The sequence below is a fragment of the Macrosteles quadrilineatus genome, unplaced genomic scaffold, assembly GCF_028750875.1.
Source record: "Macrosteles quadrilineatus isolate MER2022 unplaced genomic scaffold, UCM_ALF_1.0 Scaffold_3__2_contigs__length_128488019, whole genome shotgun sequence".
In the NCBI taxonomy this organism is placed as follows: Eukaryota; Metazoa; Arthropoda; class Insecta; order Hemiptera; family Cicadellidae; genus Macrosteles; species Macrosteles quadrilineatus.
Genome location: NW_026542596.1, coordinates 123,377,492 through 123,395,819, shown reverse-complemented (window position 1 = coordinate 123,395,819; position 18,328 = coordinate 123,377,492). Strand labels below are relative to the sequence as shown.

Genomic DNA, 18,328 nt, shown 5'->3' with positions numbered 1-18,328 from the left:
ATTTGCTCTTCTGTTGTATTTTGTGTGTTATTTTATTTTAAAGTCACTGGTACATCTCATAGATCTTTGTAAGTTACATCTGATAGATCTTTGTAAAATTGTTTATTATGTGGTACAATTTGTTGAACTAAACCCTTGCCAATCCCCACTGTCAACTCATCTATACTGGCTATTACTGCCGATGTTTACCTGATGCCTGGCGTCAAAGAAGCGCTGCAGATTCTGCAGTCTCTCCTGTATCATGTTGTCAGTGTTGGTGGCCGCCTGTGAGGTGCCGTGGGCTGCCATCAGAGCTCCCTGTCAACACATACAGTCACATGCCAATACAGTATACAGCTTGTTAATAATGTAGTTAAAACTTTGTCATCAACAAGGCTTTTAGCTATAAATTAAAAGTTAAGCTTGTAAGGGCAAACATGTCAAAGTTTTGATGATTGTTTTACGAACAATACTATATTGTAGATACCAAATTATAAATTGAATAAAACGATAAACATTTGATTAATCCTTATCCAACAACTAAATGTTTTGGTTACTAAAATGTTTGATTTTTACATTCTTGGCTATGAAAATAAGATTACAATTTATTGTCTTGCAAACAGAAACTTAGAACTTGTTGTGAGTAAATTCCAGCATAATTAATCGAATAAACTTGAAAAGTTTTACTTACTTGTGCGGCCCGGGCTTCATTCAGCTGTTCCTGAGCCTTCTGCTTCAACGCCTTCAAAGCGGCTTGTTGCTCTTGCAGTTCTTGTAGCTATTAATGAATAACCACAACTATTAGTTGAAACAAATTCTTATGTTTAATAAAAAATATTATCTTACTAATATTATAAATCTGGAAGTTTGTGAGTTTGTGCCTTTGTGTGTGTGTTGCTCAATCATGCATTAACTACTGGACGGATTGGGCTGAAATTTGGCATGATGATAGCTCATATTCCAGGTAGGGGTGTGCGAGTACTCGAAACGTTCGAGTAGTTATTCGAGTAGTAAACTACTCGAACTCGGCTCGATGCTTTTAAAACTACTCGAGTTTTAATCGAGTAGTAATAGTTTTGGAGAAGGAGTATACAAACTGCATTTTGTTTTTATATTAAACAGATTTTCGTACCAATATTAGTAAGAAAATAACACATTATCTTTATGGAGTTTTATTCCTAACCCCTTTTCGTCATTCACCTATTCATCAACAATTGATACTGATACTGAAGGTCTAACGTCTAACGCATTGCGATTCACGGAAGAAGATGACTAGATACGGCTACAAATCCTACACACATAGAATTATTCAATTTTCAAGGTAAGTACCCATTTTTAGTTTAGTTTATTAATTACTCTTGAAATAACTTAATTTTAAACCACTTTTACTTTATCAAAAATTGATTAAAAACTCATAAAGTGTATTATACTTAAGGAACTACTTTTTCATTGAAAACGTCATGACATGGAGAACAGACGACGAAATGCAAAACTACAGAAGAGTGACGACGCTTGGTTTTATCCACTGAGCTAAAAATATAACTGGAGGTAGCACTGCCATGGCAGAAGTCTGTCAAAAGCGTGTCGCTGATTTTGTTAGGTTGGTATAGCAGTGAGTTTTTTTATCCAATAACATGGCTTCTATAACTAGGTTGGTATAGAAGTGAGTTTTCTTATCCAATAACATGGCTTCTTATAACTCACACCTCACGCAAACATGGCGGCTGGCGACACGCATCTTTGACATTCAGTGCTACCTCCAGTTAGAATTATAGCTCAGTGGTTTTTTCCAAGGACAAAAAAGTTGGTTATTTTTGTGACGCGATTTGTTATAAAGGACATTCATTATACCTGTTTATGGATCAGCTGAAGAAAATGGTACTGTATTGTTAGTTCTGTCCGGTGCACTGTAGAGGTTGTGTTTGGTTTACAATTTGTTTCTTCTTATATTTGTCATTTAAAACCTCGTTTAACCAAATAAAACTATCTAATCATCAACAATAACTCATCCCCTAAACAGTAAAGCACAAATAATAAACCTTAACCCTAGAATCATTAAAATCAAGTTTCGTCAGCACTAGCGCCCAGTGTCACTGGACATGAACTAGATACAAAAAAAGCCTATATTTGCCTATATTAAGTTTATTTGACTCTTTATGATTATTGATTCTAAGTCTTTGTTGTTTGCTTAGGCCTAAATGGCTACAATATCTTATCTCTTGTTCCTAATAGTGCAATTAGTTTTTTTGTAATTCAAAGTAGGCCCATTATATTTGCCTATATTATTAAGTTTATTTGACTCTTTATGACTATTGATTCTAAGTCTTTGTTGTTTGCTTAGGCCTAAATGGCTACAATATCTTATTTCTTGTTCCTAATAGTGCAATTAGTTTTTTTTTGTAATTCAAAGTAGGCCTATTATATTTGCCTTTATTAAGTTGTTTTGACTCTATAAATATTGATTCCAAGTCTTTGTTGTTTGTTTAGGCCTATATGGCTACAATATCTTATTTCTCTTTACTAATACATGAACTGTCTTATTTAGGAACAACTTACCTTACATTGAGAGGATACACCAACTTTGTTCATTTTTCTCTTCAATTTAAAAATGTTAAGGCTTATTGCAGAAATTGGTCTACTGGTTTTAGCGCATTAACTTAAGATTTATCTGGACCACAATTCAAATCAAAGTTAAGCTAATTGATTCTGTTCTCGTCCCATGTTATTAATTAGGGTCTATTAAGGTTTAGGTGTTGAAGAACTACAATATGGATACTTTTTAGATATTGACTTGTACTTGTAGTGTGTATAAAATTTATTAACTCAAATTGAGTTATATTCTCTTTTTCTTTTTTCATTAATGTCAAATTCATTTTCATAATTTTACTCAACCAGTATTTATCATGTTGTTTTGGGTAGCCTACAAAATATTCCAATCAAGCCTAATATTGACTGGATATTAAATAACTGGAACTTATTTTGTCATTAAAGTCACTATTATTTGGCCTTATGAATCACTGTTATTGATTGCTAGATAATAGATATTGATATTATGAAAAGAAAGACTGTTTTACACTGTAAACAACTGTGTTCAAGGGTGTGTAACATAAATGTAGGCCAATACATTTATATTAAATGTATATGTGTACATTGTTTTATTACATGTATTTTCTGGTTTAATTCTTATTTCATTTAATCCATTACAGTACTTTTATTAATGCTATATAGTTCTCCATAGATATCTTATTGATATGGTATGGTAGGATGGATAGGATTAAAAATGCATATATTTTAGAAAATATGTAGGTGAGGTTAGGTTCACACAAATCTGTCATGTAATAGGTTAACGTAAATGTGTACTGTTCTAAATAGAATTGGATACCAAAATCAGGTAAAAAAATAAAGAAAACAGAATTATTACTTAACATTGGGGGTATAGGACAACTTTATTTTATGAAAATGGATCTAATGCATTGCTTTTATTAAGTAAAATCACACTAAACAGGTACCTAGTAACTATATATATACTTACCAGTTGTTTTGAACATTGTTTTTAAGTGCTTGAATGAATTCAGCACTTACGTAATTACTCGCTCGAAATTACTCGATACTCGAAAAAATAACTAAATACTCGACTCGACTCGACTCGAACTAAAAAATCACTACTCGCACACCCCTAATTCCAGGTTAACATATAGGCACATTCTTATCTCAAAAATCATTCCGGGCTCCGCCCCAGTGGCTCTGTACTTCCCCATGTTAACCTTATGAGTATTAATATTAAAAGGAATTAAAGAATTTAGTCAGCTGTTTCAACTAAAAAGTTGGTTCTAAGATATGCAAAAGCATTAAAAGTTATAAAATTTACCAACAGGGTGCAGCACTAGTATTTTTTTTATTCATTTATGAACACAGCTAATTTGAACTAAAAAGCAACAAAAAACTGTGATACGCAATGAGAACTGTCAAATTAGGATTGTTTAGTTATGTTTATGTTTTTAATTTCATGAATAATTTGTCATAGGCTATTTTGTGAATTTAATAATTTATTTTTTTCTATTGTTTAGGTGAAGTAGCAGAACATTATGGCTATGGTAGATGTGTAATACTATTATATACCGTAAATTTAAAGAAGCAAATTTGATCAAACTGTGCTTCCCCCCATTGCATACGCAAAGCTTGAGTATAACTGCAATAAGCATTTATTCTTATATGCCAATCCCACACGAAGGGGAACTCTGCTAGTTCCCTATAAAATAAAACCAGGCAAAACAATTGCAAAATAATGACATCAACAAACTTTTAGCGAATTTCCCATATTTAGAGGAATAAGCTATTTCTGTAGATCTCATTGTAAGACCTAAACTGACTTTCTTTTTGCTTTGAAGTCCCCAGAGGCCAAAAGCACCATCTGTCCATTTTTATATTTATACATGTGACCGTTAGCACGATAACTTGAGTACAAATCATCCAATTTTGATGAGATGCTGTGAAAAGTGTATGTATACCTACGTTAATTTGAATGAGTTTGCAAACCAGCATGTTCAGACTATGAGATTGGGATTTTGTGGGGGTAAAAATGGGGTATTCCAATTTTTAACGCTCAAAAAGTAAAATTTTGCAGACTCTTCCCAAACAATTTTTTTAGAAGGTTAAGAAACAAATAGTCTAGTAAATTGAAGAAATGCTGTACAATTAACAGTTAAGAAGAAAATTCCCTCCAAAAAACAAACATTTAAAATTTCCATTTTATTCTTTTGGAGAATAAGTAAACTGTTTTAATCATTTCAGCACACAAAACACACTTAACCAATCCCTGGAGCAGAAAATATGAGTACTCGTTAAACCTAATGCTAACTAAACAAGTAATAATTCTGAAATTTTCAAGGATATATTTTAGTGAAATCTAACCACACAAATAGAAATTCCCTTAGTCTGTAGGTTTGTTGCAGTTATTTTTTTTTCAAAGTAGATTGCTTTTAGCAAAACTTACTGCAAAAGAATTCCTAAGAATTCTCAAGTTCAATAAAAAAATTTGTCATTTAAACAGACATGATTTGAAGGCGGAGCTTTCAAAACTAGTGTCAAATTTTTCAGCATTTTAATAACTTTATAAATTACTTGTTATATTTCTAGGAAAAACTATTGACTTAGTGTATCAAGAGCACTAACAGTTTGTGAACGGATTTAAAATGAGAGAGAATAGATATTTGGATTCAGGTACAAAAATTATGTAGGTAAAATGAGTCAATTAAAAATAACTGGCATAGGCTTAATGCTAATTAACTATAAGCACTAACTTAAGATATACCTTCAACTGAGATATATGCACTTGCTTCTTCAGTTCATTTTTCCTAGCTGCCTCTGATGATTTTGAGGAAGATGCGACCTAAAAATATAAAAAAATTAGTTTGTAAAATATTCTAGAAAGCAAAATTAAATTGATTGAGTTATTCCAAATAGAAATAGTTTATTGTTTTATATCATAGGAAAACTTGAGATTATTCATTTAATATGTAGCTAAAATCATTTTAATTTTAGAAATTGATTTGTTATAATCAAAAGTTAATAAGCAAGAGGTAATTTTTTTATTAATTTAGTTTTTCCTACACACAATATACTTAAGTAGGCTTACTCACAGATGTGTTGGCACGTTCTCTCGATGTATCTAGCATTTGTTGAGCAGGAAAATTGTCTGGTTCCCCCTGAAAAATGGATAGTAATTGAATTAATTAGATAAATCATCATTAGTGCCTGATATCACAAAATAAAGAATAAATAATGGGTCTTTATTCTGTGTTAGTGTTTTAAAATGCAAGATGAAAAATCTCTTAATTGTGATAAATTCTCTATTGAACAATTTCCAAAGGTTTTTTCAGTGTCATATTTAGACATGAGAATAGACGGTACTTTCCTGTTAAAGGGAACATTCATTATTATCGATGATTTTTTTCTTGATGTATCGATATTAACAAATTGAAACATACGGTATCAGCTGACAACTCAATATTGTTCAGTACCAAAAAACAATAATGAAATGAAATGGTTCTAAAAATATAACCTACATAACTAACCAAACTTGCTGTAACATTTAAAAATTCCGTGTTAAACTTGCCTTTTCTATTATAAAAACCCAAACGGAATGTGTAAATGGTACAGCAAGTTTGGTTGGTTATGTTAGGTTAGCTTAGAACAGTTTCATTTCTTAATCCATATAACAGACTGTTTTAGCCTAAACAAGATCAGTTAGTTGTTATCAATTTGTAATGGATCGGAAAACAAAAATATCGATACATCGAAAAAAAATCATCGATAATAATGAATGTTCCCTTTAACAGGAAAGTACCGAATAGACTTCTAAAGTAATGTAAAAATTTGAAGCCAAAAAAGAGTGGTGCAATCTGTTGAGATGGTCACTAACTAGAGACAATATTCTGTGTTAAGTGATAAATAAATCAGCTGTTTGCAATAATACTGCACTAGTCAATGGTAATACAGAAAAACCTCGCTAATCCGTCACCAATGGGACCGAAGGCATGGTCGGAACGCAAAAAAGGTCGGATTATCAGAGGAGCATATTTATTCACATAAAAACGTAATGAAACTACAGTTTAAGCTCCTGTAATATGTTTTTCTAGTATCAGCCAGTCAACCCAAGCTATGTACTTCAATTCAATAACGAGGTAGTAATCGGCACATTACTCACACATATAATAATTAGGGATGGACGGGTCCCGAAATTTCGGGAATTTTTCGGGAAAAAAATATTCCCGATTATCGGGACGGGATTACATTTGATTCGGGAATTTTTCGGGACGGGATTTGGTCCGATCGACCGCGATTTTGCCGCTTCGCGAGTGCCGATAACGCCGCTATTGCGAGCGATAGGTCCGAGAACACAGGAGACGAAGTCATTTCGACGATTGCGCCGTGACCGCGGAGTCATAACGACGATCGGGACGTCACCACGGAATCATAACGACGATCGCACCGTGACCGCGAGTCATAATGACGATCGTACCGTGATCGCGAGTCATACCTACGATCACCCCGTGACCGCGGAGTCATACCGACGATCACCCCGTGACCGCGGAGTCATGCCGACGATCGTGCCGTGATCGCGAGTCGTACCAACGATCATGCCGTGACCGCGAGTCATACCGACGATCACCCCGTGACCGCGAAGTGATACCGACGATCGCGGAGTCATACCGACAGTCACGCCGTGACCGCGGAGTCCTACCGAAGATCGCGCCATGACCGCGGAGTCATACCGACGATCGCGCCGTGACCGTGAGTCATACCGACGATCAGTCATTTCGACCGCGAGTCACAAGTTTCTATAGGTAAATAAATAAAAGTTTCCATACCTGTAAATTGTTACCCATTTTTTGGTTTTTATAGATCAGTGCCACAAACAGTAAAAATTTATTTTGTATGTCTTTTTTGGTAACTGCAATACTCAAGACTTTCTTTTTAAGCACAGAAAAAAATCCCGTCCCGTCCCGAAAATCAGGAAGGAAATAAAAATCCCGTCCCGTCCCGTCCCGAACTAAAAATTCAATCCCGTCCATCCCTAATAATAATTATAATTTTTAAAAGTCAGTCACAAACTTAGAAAGCTAAACCTTAGTGTGTTAACCGTGTGTTTGAGGCTCATGTGGTAACCTTACATGCCAAATAGACATTTACTATACGAACACTAGATAACTAACGTTTGTTTAAAACCCTAGGAGCGCCTTTCGCCGACCAAGTCAGCGAATTGATGTGTGCGCTCGGCGCCCAATCGCCGACTAGTAGGCTATTGGGACATTTTTTTTCAAATGCTTATTACGCAATGAAAATGATCCAGAAGTGTAATAATTTTGATACCGTTGGAAAGAAGATATTCTGAACTTTTATTTTCAGATATAATCAAACCTCGTAGCACCAACAGATCAATATAAATCCTATTATAACTTGAACAATATTTTGCGCGGGTAAAATTTTCGAGTCGCGGTCGGCAAAATCTCGTAAAACACGTTATCTTGAAATAAATTTACAAGTCGTAATTTTGGCCTAAACAGGAAGTGGCTGGTACCATTGGAAAGAACTTGAGTTGTTCTTTATTTTCGTATATAGAACTTTGTCATATGAGGTTAGGAAGTCTGAAAAATATTTTTTTGAAATCAGCTATTTTGTCAGTAGGCTATTTTGCCCAAAACGCCGTGGTTTCTAAATCACGAATAAATATGTTGATAATTGACATAGAGTGATGAGAGTCATACCTATTTGAAGCTAAGAAAACGTTCTATCTCCATGTTTTGATGCCTTTCAGTATTGAGATTCAGGTGAAACATTAGTTGTAACTAGAAAAACAAGTTGTTTGCGTTCTGCTCGCCGGAATCTAAATTAGGTTTTCAGTGCTGCTACATTATTATCTGTGCTAATTTTCATCAAAGGTTAGTGTTTTAGTGTAAAAGAAGTGTATTGACAAGTGGTGTATGAGTTAGTAGTAATATTTATCCATATTACGCCTGGTGAGTATTATTATTTATGTCAAAAATCGTGTTATTGAAATGGTGATTGTTTTGAGGTTATGCCATAGGCTATGCCTAAATCATAGCCTAGCCTACAATCGTATGTGTGTCTCACGCCAGAATAATGCTTCTGGAACTTTTATTTGTTTATATTTCTGTATATATATGTATATTTTCTTGTTCAGAAATATATTTCCTATAAATACATGTAATATTTATTATATTATAGTAAAGTACAAAAATTAGATCTAACTTTGAATAACAAACTTTTGTTTTCGGAAAAACTAAAATTTTGTTTTTCAAGTCATATCTAATATATAAAATTCTCGTGTCACAGTGTTTGTCTCCAAACTCCTCCGGAACGACTTCACCGATCGTTATGAAATTTGGTGTGTAAATTCTGTAGGTATGCGAATCGGATGTAAACTATTTCCCGTTTCGAAATTCTTTAAAGGGCTCCGACCCAGTGGCTCTGGAGTTTCCCATGTTAACCTTGTGAGAAATGGAATTAATGAATCTTAACAGCTGTTTCAATTAAACAAGTTGGTTCTGTTCTATGATGTTCAATAGCATTAAAGTTACAAGGATTACCAACAGGGTGCAGCACTATTATTTCTTTTACATTTATGACAACAGCTAATTTGCAACCAAAAGGTGAGTGAGCGTAGCGAACGAGCTCCAACCCAAAGGTGAGTGAGCGTAGCGAACGAACTTCAACCAGGACGTGATTGAGCGATGCGAACGAGATCATCTTGAAAATTAAACGTAACGGTACTTTCTTTCCATCGGTCTGTCTTAGGGGAAACCTATAACTTAGGCGATACGAAGTTCGCCGGGTCAGCTAGTAAAGTTATAAAAAAGTTATAACTTTGTACAATATGACATTATTCTGAATACAGTACATGTATTGTTACCTTTAGTTATATAACAACTTTTGTATATAAATTGTATACATCTGGTTATATTTTTATGTTTCAAATGTTCGGCGCAAATTTGTTGATTTTCCCCATTTTCCGTATTTCCCCCCGTAATTCTGGTAAAAATATGGTCTGCACGCATGCAATACAAAACCAAAGTGCTGCACAGAGAGAAACAATCCTTGCTAAGTGCAGTAGAGAAACTTCATTTGGAATATCAATTAATGGATATGATAGCAATGACTTGGATTGACTTACTTCTGACATAGGACTGAATATCTGTATTCTACATCAAAGTTAAAATGGATAGTTCTATCTCAATTGAATTTTTAGGTTAGATAGTTAGGATTTTGGTGAAAACAAACACATTAGATTAAAAACTCACAATTCTGCATAGACAAAAAGTGTGAAACTAAAAAAAAATATTTCGAGCAATTTATATTCTTCATAAAGGAACAAAGAAAATTAACAAATAAAGCATTGACATGAACTTTTTAAATTATCTGGAGAGAAAATGTGTTTTTAATTATTGCTATGACTGGATCTTTAGAACCCCTTTAAAAAGGAGCTAATGACTATATTTTTTGTGTATTTTATAGAAGTATATTGGCATCAACACAAACATTTAGTCATGAAACAGCTAAAAATACCTAGTAAGGTGAGTGAAATATCTGCACTGTTTTCATTGCCCTATCTTAATGATAACGTGGATATGGACAGATCACAACATACTTGGAAAGTTGGAGAAAAATATCTGTTCCAACTGTCTTGAGGCAATCACAGGGGATGTTGATGATTTAATTGTTACTTTGGGAGAAGATGATGTTGTCCTCACATTAGCAGTAGATAATAACGACAGTTGCAAGATCAAGCATTGCATTCATGATGACAAACTCATGCAATAAAGACTGAAAATAGTTTTTTTCGGGTTTAATGAAATTTGCAATTGCTCAATATCTTTAAACTATCTAGGGTAATGTTACCCTTTTGCAAAGGAAGAAAAGTCCCATTCCCTTCCTGTGTTGAAAATCACAAAGGAAATACAAATAGCCTAATGTCCTGCCCCGTTAAAGTACAATCCCGTTCATCCCTACTTTCTAGGTATTTAGTGATTATTGGTATTTAAATTCCGTGGGAAAAGATAAGGTTGATCAAGAAATATTAGTGTTTAGCAAGCACTTCACCTTGGGTTGTGCAGGGTTGCGTTGCAGTCGTTCGTACAGGGATTGAAGTTTCAACTCACTGTCTCGCAGGCCTTCCAGCATAGAGGATAATTTCTCGTGCTGAGCCATATTGCGCTACAATCATCAATTACCTCCATTAACAATTTTGACAGTATTTAAGAACATCAAACAGGGGCTATATGGTTCTTGTGGTAACAAATGGATAAATTTATAGCATGGTAGGCCTAAAAGTTAGAAACTGTTTTGATAAAATTCAAATTTTGTTTTCAGTTAATAAAAAATAGCTACCTATCTAAATCTAATTTGTTTTTTTTAAGTTGTTGGCCAAGAATGCAGATGTTATTGTTAATATCAAGTTTTTGAAAAAAAAAAAACGTTTTTGCAACAAAGAAATTTTGAATTATTAAAAAGTTTACAAAAATAAACCGCAATAATTTATTTTTGATTATGTGTAGGCCTATGTGTGTGTCTCTTATCTGTAACATAGTGAATACATTCACTGTGCATCTCAAAGCATTCTCAAGCATCTTCAAAAGACATTTCCAACCTTGTTTTTTAGCCAGATAGTATAAAATTGAAAACATTTTAAAAACATTAGTGCCCTTTTAAATCAAACATAATATCAATTTTTCCAACTACTTCAGAACATTTCTCCCCAGACTGGTTGTGAAATTTTACAGTTACCAAATTGATCATGCACTTGCTGGGACAAAGTAAAAAAAAATCACAAGACTTTATAGAAGAGTTCTATTGGGAAAATATCAGCCATTTTGACCACGTGCTCCAGTGGTGGGGGCCTAGCCCCATCATCTTTCACCCAAAGATTTTTCACCGACAAAATATTTGCCACAAAATGCACCACTGTTAGCCTCATCAAGAACATTGATTCAGCAATTTTTAAAATCAATAAACATTTCCTAAGATTTCACCCCAACTAATATCATTACTTCTGTTCACGTTAGAAATCTAGCAAAAAATTTCAATTGGTCAGTAACTTTTCTACAAACAAAACCTTTATTACACCACATACTTTACAACTGGGGATTTTCAATTACAAAATCTCCGCAGTGTAAAAGTTTAAATGACATGAAATACTATTGTATAATAGTGCTAGTGCCAACATCTAAATAGAATACTGAAGGTAGCCTACAAACAATATGACACAAATATGGGGCAACAGCCCTATTCAATGAAGCAAATCCGACAAAACGTCCATTCATTTTTTAATAGACCTCTAAGCTGCTATCGCTGGTACCATATTTTTCACATGCTCAAGTTATAGTCTTTATTGAGGTACCTGTCCGCCGGTAGCTCGCAGCCCGTCCATCATGCTGACTGTCTGGTTGACATAGTCTCTGATCTGATGCAGCCGAGACGCCACCTGCTGCGCCTTGTCTGACTGTCCTAGGTTGTTGCTCTTGTAGCCGTTCTCGGCCCAGCTCGCTTGAGATACCTATATCAATACAACATTGTTCTCAATCGGTTGCGGAAGAACATTTTGTATGTCAGTTCAGTTGTAACTCCAACTACCATTGAATACGGATGTAAATGCCCTAACAGTTTTAGTGACCCTTTGCCCAACAGCTGGCAACCGAAAGTCTTAAACTTATTCTAGACTTCATTAAAATTTTTGTTTGTTTAATTTTTGGGACTGAAATTCTACAACATTTTTGTACATGTTGGAAATGATAACAATGTAACCCTAATTTCAAGATAACACTCCCATATTTTTACACGGCCGTGGGTGATAACACAACAAAATTTTGCTTTGATTTTGTCATAAAACATTTTAAAATCAGTTACAAGTTTTTGAGTTAAATTAGTTTTGATGATTTTGCCAGCCCTGAGCTGTAATGTAACACAAGCAGTAGACTTTACCTTCGTCAATCAGCTCAAAAGTTGTAACTTTTGTTATGGTTGTTTTGACATTACGATGCCATCATCAGAATCTGCTTCAACCGAGATCTACCTGTTGTTTGGATTATACGTGGATTTGAGATTCAAAATTCCTAGTTTTATTACTGCTATAAGACAAGAATACTATAGTAGGTACAAAAATTTAAACTTTTCAACAGGTTTACAGATTAAACAACAAAATTGAAACAAATCAAAAATTTAAGAAGGACTAACTAGTTACTGCAAGTAGAAGTTACAAAAAAACACGATTTGTAGCCTAATAGAACAAAAAAAATTAGACAAAATCAACAATCCCTGTAATTACTTTAGAACCAATGCCAAAACACGTCAAGTGACTAGTAAAAAAGTTGTTACCCCGTTATGGCTGTTCTCTCTAACAAAAGGTGATTAACTCTGGCAAGTAATTAATGTGTACTAGTTGAGCCAAATGTTTGAACAATTGTTTTAATTGCTACACAGCAATAGAACTATACTTGGGAATAATTGTCATTTACATTCAAATGTTCTCTTCAAACAAACCTAGCCAGAATTATTCTAGACTGTGCTATAATGTTCTTGAACTCTTTACTATTTGTGTAGGAATTACAATATTGAAAAAAAATAGGATATTAAAATATCCATCATAGGTTGGTTGTGGTACATAACCAGATGCCCTAATAAAAAATGAGTGCTAATTATAAAATACAAGCGTAAAACTGCTGAATATCTCCTGTCTTTCTTATTATTTGAATGTTTCATTACAAACCGCCCTCACCTCATCATCGTCGCTGTTGTACACAGAGTGGCGTTGGCCGGTATTGAACCACAAGTTGTCTTGTGTTACGCCATTTTCTTCTGAAAACAAACATAAGTATAAGGATCATTATCAAGCATCAAGTGATATGGGCACAGAAATATGTCTTTCATAAGACTTGTGCACTGTATTTGAATCACTGGGTGTGGTTTTTTTAAATTCGCTCTATGTAGCAGCCAGTAAAATGGTTTACAATCATTCCAGCAATTTCTAGTGACTCTGTAGGCTATATAGACTTTATTAGCCTATAGGCAACAAAAATCAATTAAACGAAACCCGCCAAAGTTTAGGGTAGACTTTTTAGTTGCCAAAGTAGAGTAGTAGTATTCAAGAATAGAATAGTACAACAGACAACATTCATTTTTAATATTTTTTCACAATATTGCCATGGACATGGATATTGTGAACCATAGGCTATTATAGTGTTGAGCATTCAGTAGATATTAATAATCAATAAAGCAAACTCAAATGAGCAAAAAAGGTCAGATAAAAAATTTGGAAACAAACAAAAACCATTAGCTCATCTCTAGAATTTTGCTACGGCAAGGCACCCAAAGCGATTAGATTTTTGGGCGATTAGGTTGCTATTCTTTAAGTTGGGTTATCCTGGGAATGAGTTTTTAAGAATGTACTGTAGCCTACTGCCTCACATTAAATTTGAAGGTAACACAAAAAAATAAGAAGTGTATTCACCTGTGTCAAAAGATTCAGAAAACCTGGAGGCTGAAGTGTTGGATTCCTTGCGATTGCGAGGGTGAGGAATCGTCTCGTTGACCGGCTGCCAGTCCAGCGAGCTCTACAACAAACCAAGCTAACCACTCTCAACAAGTTACACAGAAAGTATTTCAGAAGATTGCATCAAAGTAGTTTGACACAATTTGTAATATGCATGGTTTTATAAATAAAGCTGCTCTCAAAGGGTTTTCTTTTTTGTAGGGATGTGTCGAGTCTGAATCTCGAATCCACTGAATCCTAAGAAATTATTCGGATTCGAGATTCAATTAACGAGATTGAAAATATTTTTTCTTTTAGAAAAGAACACAGTATTGCCCCTAACCATAGAGGTTATTGACGTCGTAATATACAGTACTGTGACATTGACTAACCATAGAGGTTATAGTCGTGGTGGTGGTTATTTGTGTCAAATGGTTCCTATTCCATTCTTGCTTTTTTAATCACCATAAGCCCATTTGTAATTATTTTTGGGACTCGAGATTCAAAGATTCGAGGTTTAATAAAAAAAAAAAAAATGGATTTGAGATTTGAAATTCCTGGATTCTACCATCACTACTTTTTAGGTTAATCACTTGAAAACTGCATTTTTGAAAAATGACTAGGTTAAAACATGTCATGTAACGACTATTTTGCCTAATTTGGTTTTGATACTTACGTTTATTTTCATTTTGGTTAAAAACCAAAGTAGAGAAGTGAGCGTTCATCGTTCAGTTAATTTAATTTGTACAGCATGAAAAAATACTTATAATCTAGCATTAGATACCAATTTATAAGAGTTAAAATTATGTATGACTGTCAAGATTTTGCAAATGACTGAATTCATCATCATAGTAGAATGTTTGGGTATACAACAAAATAAAAATCATAGCAATGGGCTGATCAGATAATAAATAAACCTTTGAGCAACTCAAGACACTATAATAAACTCAGTCAATTCTGACAAGACTGCCATTAGGCCTACATGCATTCTGTCAATTCATAACATTGTATTAAATATCGTTTAAACCTATATTGTTATATAATGATCATCTTTAAACAGACAAATTAAGAAAATACCATAATAATTAACCAAACAGTTTATAAAACATATCAGATTACGATAGGTCAACACGCGAAATCATTGTTTTAAAATTTCAAACATTTAAATCTACATCATTAAAATTTAAGTCTACATTTAAAAATAGGACCAACAACTAGTTATATAGATAACCCAGGGTGGAATAAAATTAACTTGGAATTAGTTTGAATATGTTTGGAACAAGATTTAAATATGTCATCAGTTGGCCAATGAGGTTAGTCCCAATTCCGATTGATGTGATCCTTTGAAAACTATTACTAATATGCTACACATTTTACGTAAGTATTTTAAATATGTGCAGAGTGTAACCTACTATGTGTAATCTGATAATGTAAAAGTACCTACAGTAAATATAATCTAAAATGTCAGCATACCGGATTAGCCATGGGATTGTCAGAGGACCACAAGGCGGCAAAAGATTTCACAATATGGCCACCCATTGGCAAGAGGCCAAGTCTCTAAAAATAAATACACCACAATTCCTCTGGTTACCACCCAAATTGTTATAAATACCTGGGTATACATCCACACACTTGCACAATAAGAGTGGTAATTAGTTGTTTAGTTTGAACTTGACCTAATTGCTGACATAGCTTTTCTATATTGTAGAAAAAACAGCCAATATTCGCAGGTGTAAAAATTGCAATTTTATTTTAGAGAATATGAATTATTTTAATGAAATGATTAATTGATTTAGGCTTAAATTTTGTCTTGGCGAATTTCCCAAAAACTGATGGTTTGCTGCGGCGGGGGTATTTTAGTCTCAAAATGTGTATTGGTATTGTATGGATCCAAAATTCCAGTAGGCATATCGTGTAATATGAAAGTTTTTTTCTATAGCCTACGCCTAAATATGTTAGAGTATGGCCAGATAATCTTTGTCGGTATTCCATCTCTTGTATATATATTTAATAGGTTTACCAGGTTGTTGGGCATGTGGACATGATTGAAGGGATGATAATCTCGACGAGTCGCTCCGTTATACTCTCGTGATGCTTCGTTGTGGGATTTGGTTTTAGGAACAGTTCCAGTTTGGCGAGGGCCTCCACCGTTTCCTCCGATTCCAGGAGCCATCCTTATTTACTCTTTGCTAAAAACTGTAAAAGGAAAAACGTGCACAGTTAAAAAAGATTTAAGCTACATATAAAATAGAACGATTGCATAGTTGATAAGTCTCATTACGGTTGCTTAAAAACCTAATAGCAACAACCCACAGTCTGTTGCTAACCATGGATCAACATTATCTTTCTTTAGACAACATTTATAGCCTACCACAAATTTACACAATGAAAGTCTATGATAGATCAGCAGCGGCTGATTTGATATGCAGTAGACCCCCTCTTAACCGAACCTATTGGGACCGGACCTAGGTCATATAACTCAAAAGGTCGGTTAAAACGGGCAATCCCTAAAATCATAACATAATTAAGTGTTATTAATTTTGAATTATATAATCATTATTTTGAAGTCATACTTCTATTATTTATATTTTAATAAATAATTTTACTTGGGTACTAAGTTTATTAATGTTTAATCTTTATTTATATATAGTAGCCCTATTTTTCTATTTTTCATATATATATATATATTTATATATTTGTAATAAAAATATATTTATATATATATGTATGTGTGTGTGTGTGTCCATTAGCACAATAACTCGAGCAAAAATGATCCGATTTCGATGAAATTTGGTACAAACGTGTAAACCTACGTTTATTCGAACGAGTTCGCGAACCAGCATGATCGGACCATGAGAACGGGGTTTTATGGGGGGATTTATGGGGTAAAAATTGGTTTTTCTCATTTTTGACCCTCAAAACATAAAATTTCCCAATTTTCCTCTACACCATTTTGAAGAGCTTAAAAAAAAAACAAATAATTCAGTATATTGTAGTGTTTTTGTATGGTTATTGGTTATGGAGAAAATTGTAAATTAAAAATTCCCATGTTATTCTTATGGAGAATAAGTAAACTGTTGTAGTTTGCTTGTTTATGCATATATTTGGATCAAACTTGGCCAATCTATTTATTTTATACCAAGCTATTATTATTTTATTAAAAAAAACACACTTTATTACCCTGTAGGCAGCAAACCTAGGTACTAGTTAAAACTAATGTTATTTGAATAGATTTAATTGAAAATCAAATGGAAATTCGCTTATTCTGCAGGTTTGCTGCGGCGGGGGTAATTTACTTACTCCATAGACTATTTTATTATGTAATCCTTATGGATGAGCAAAATTATTGCATATTTTCTGGTAATATTTTCTTTATATTATAATATAGCGCGAATCTTATAGTCTACTATATACGGCCTAAAATTAGAGTGAAATATTTTTGTCAATATTAACACATTAATTAACAGACTTTTCAAGGGTAGCCTACTATAAAAGCTGCAATTGAACCATGGCAATCTTAACTGAAATTCATGAAATACTAATAAAAATAAACAATAAATTAACAAATATAAAATAATATAATAAAATAAACAAAAAACAGCCAGCTCACAGGCTACGTAGCCGTCAGATGTAGCTGCAGTGTGAACAGTGCACTGGCGACGTATTAATACACCGAATGCGTCTGCAGACATCTGGCTACGCCGGGGTGAACAGGCCTTAAGTTATTTAGTGTCATAAAGCGGAATACCGTATGTGATAACAAACTAATATAGCCTAGACTAGGTAATAGGCCTTCTGTAATGAAGAGGAAAAGCAGATTTTATCTGCAATTTAAATTTCCCTAAGTTATTAAGCATAAGCCTACTAAATAATTAAAATTCAGTCTGCTTTGGCATTGAGGACAGGGATTCCCTTTTCGGTAGGCTACACAAAAATAAGAACAACTACCGGTAGGCCTACTATGAAGGCAAATTTAGATTTTAACTGTGATGACCTACTGTAGTCTTCAGTCTGTAACAAATTAAGTTTTAAAGGCTCTGAGGTCTGATGTCTGGCCTAGGTTAAAGTTAATAGACTGTGCTAGGTCAAATATTAATGTAAGTAGGCCTAATTACAAATTACATAATGTATGGTCTAATTATCATAATCTCCCATATAGCCTAACTTAAGTGCCCAACTTTATAAATAATAGCCTAACATTAGCCTAAGTTTACTACGAAGACATTTCATCTGATAAAGGTTGATTTACACACATCAGTCAGCCACGGTCCAGTCACAATTCAGTCTCAGTTGCATCCGCAATTT

General features: G+C 33.8%; 1 protein-coding gene across 1 annotated transcript in view; it reads right to left on the bottom strand.

The window, feature by feature from the left end:
• LOC128989523 (pericentriolar material 1 protein-like) overlaps positions 1–18,328 on the bottom strand; it is an 83,064-nt gene that overhangs the window by 59,474 nt on the left and 5,262 nt on the right. The window contains exons 2-10 of the mRNA XM_054411420.1: positions 16,044–16,219; positions 14,003–14,105; positions 13,271–13,350; positions 11,897–12,052; positions 10,600–10,713; positions 5,619–5,684; positions 5,291–5,368; positions 671–757; positions 190–297 (exon numbers count right to left, since the gene is read on the bottom strand). Coding sequence (XP_054267395.1) covers positions 190–297; positions 671–757; positions 5,291–5,368; positions 5,619–5,684; positions 10,600–10,713; positions 11,897–12,052; positions 13,271–13,350; positions 14,003–14,105; positions 16,044–16,196 — 945 coding nt within the window. The 5' untranslated portion in view covers positions 16,197–16,219. The remainder of the gene's footprint in view (positions 1–189; positions 298–670; positions 758–5,290; positions 5,369–5,618; positions 5,685–10,599; positions 10,714–11,896; positions 12,053–13,270; positions 13,351–14,002; positions 14,106–16,043; positions 16,220–18,328) is intronic.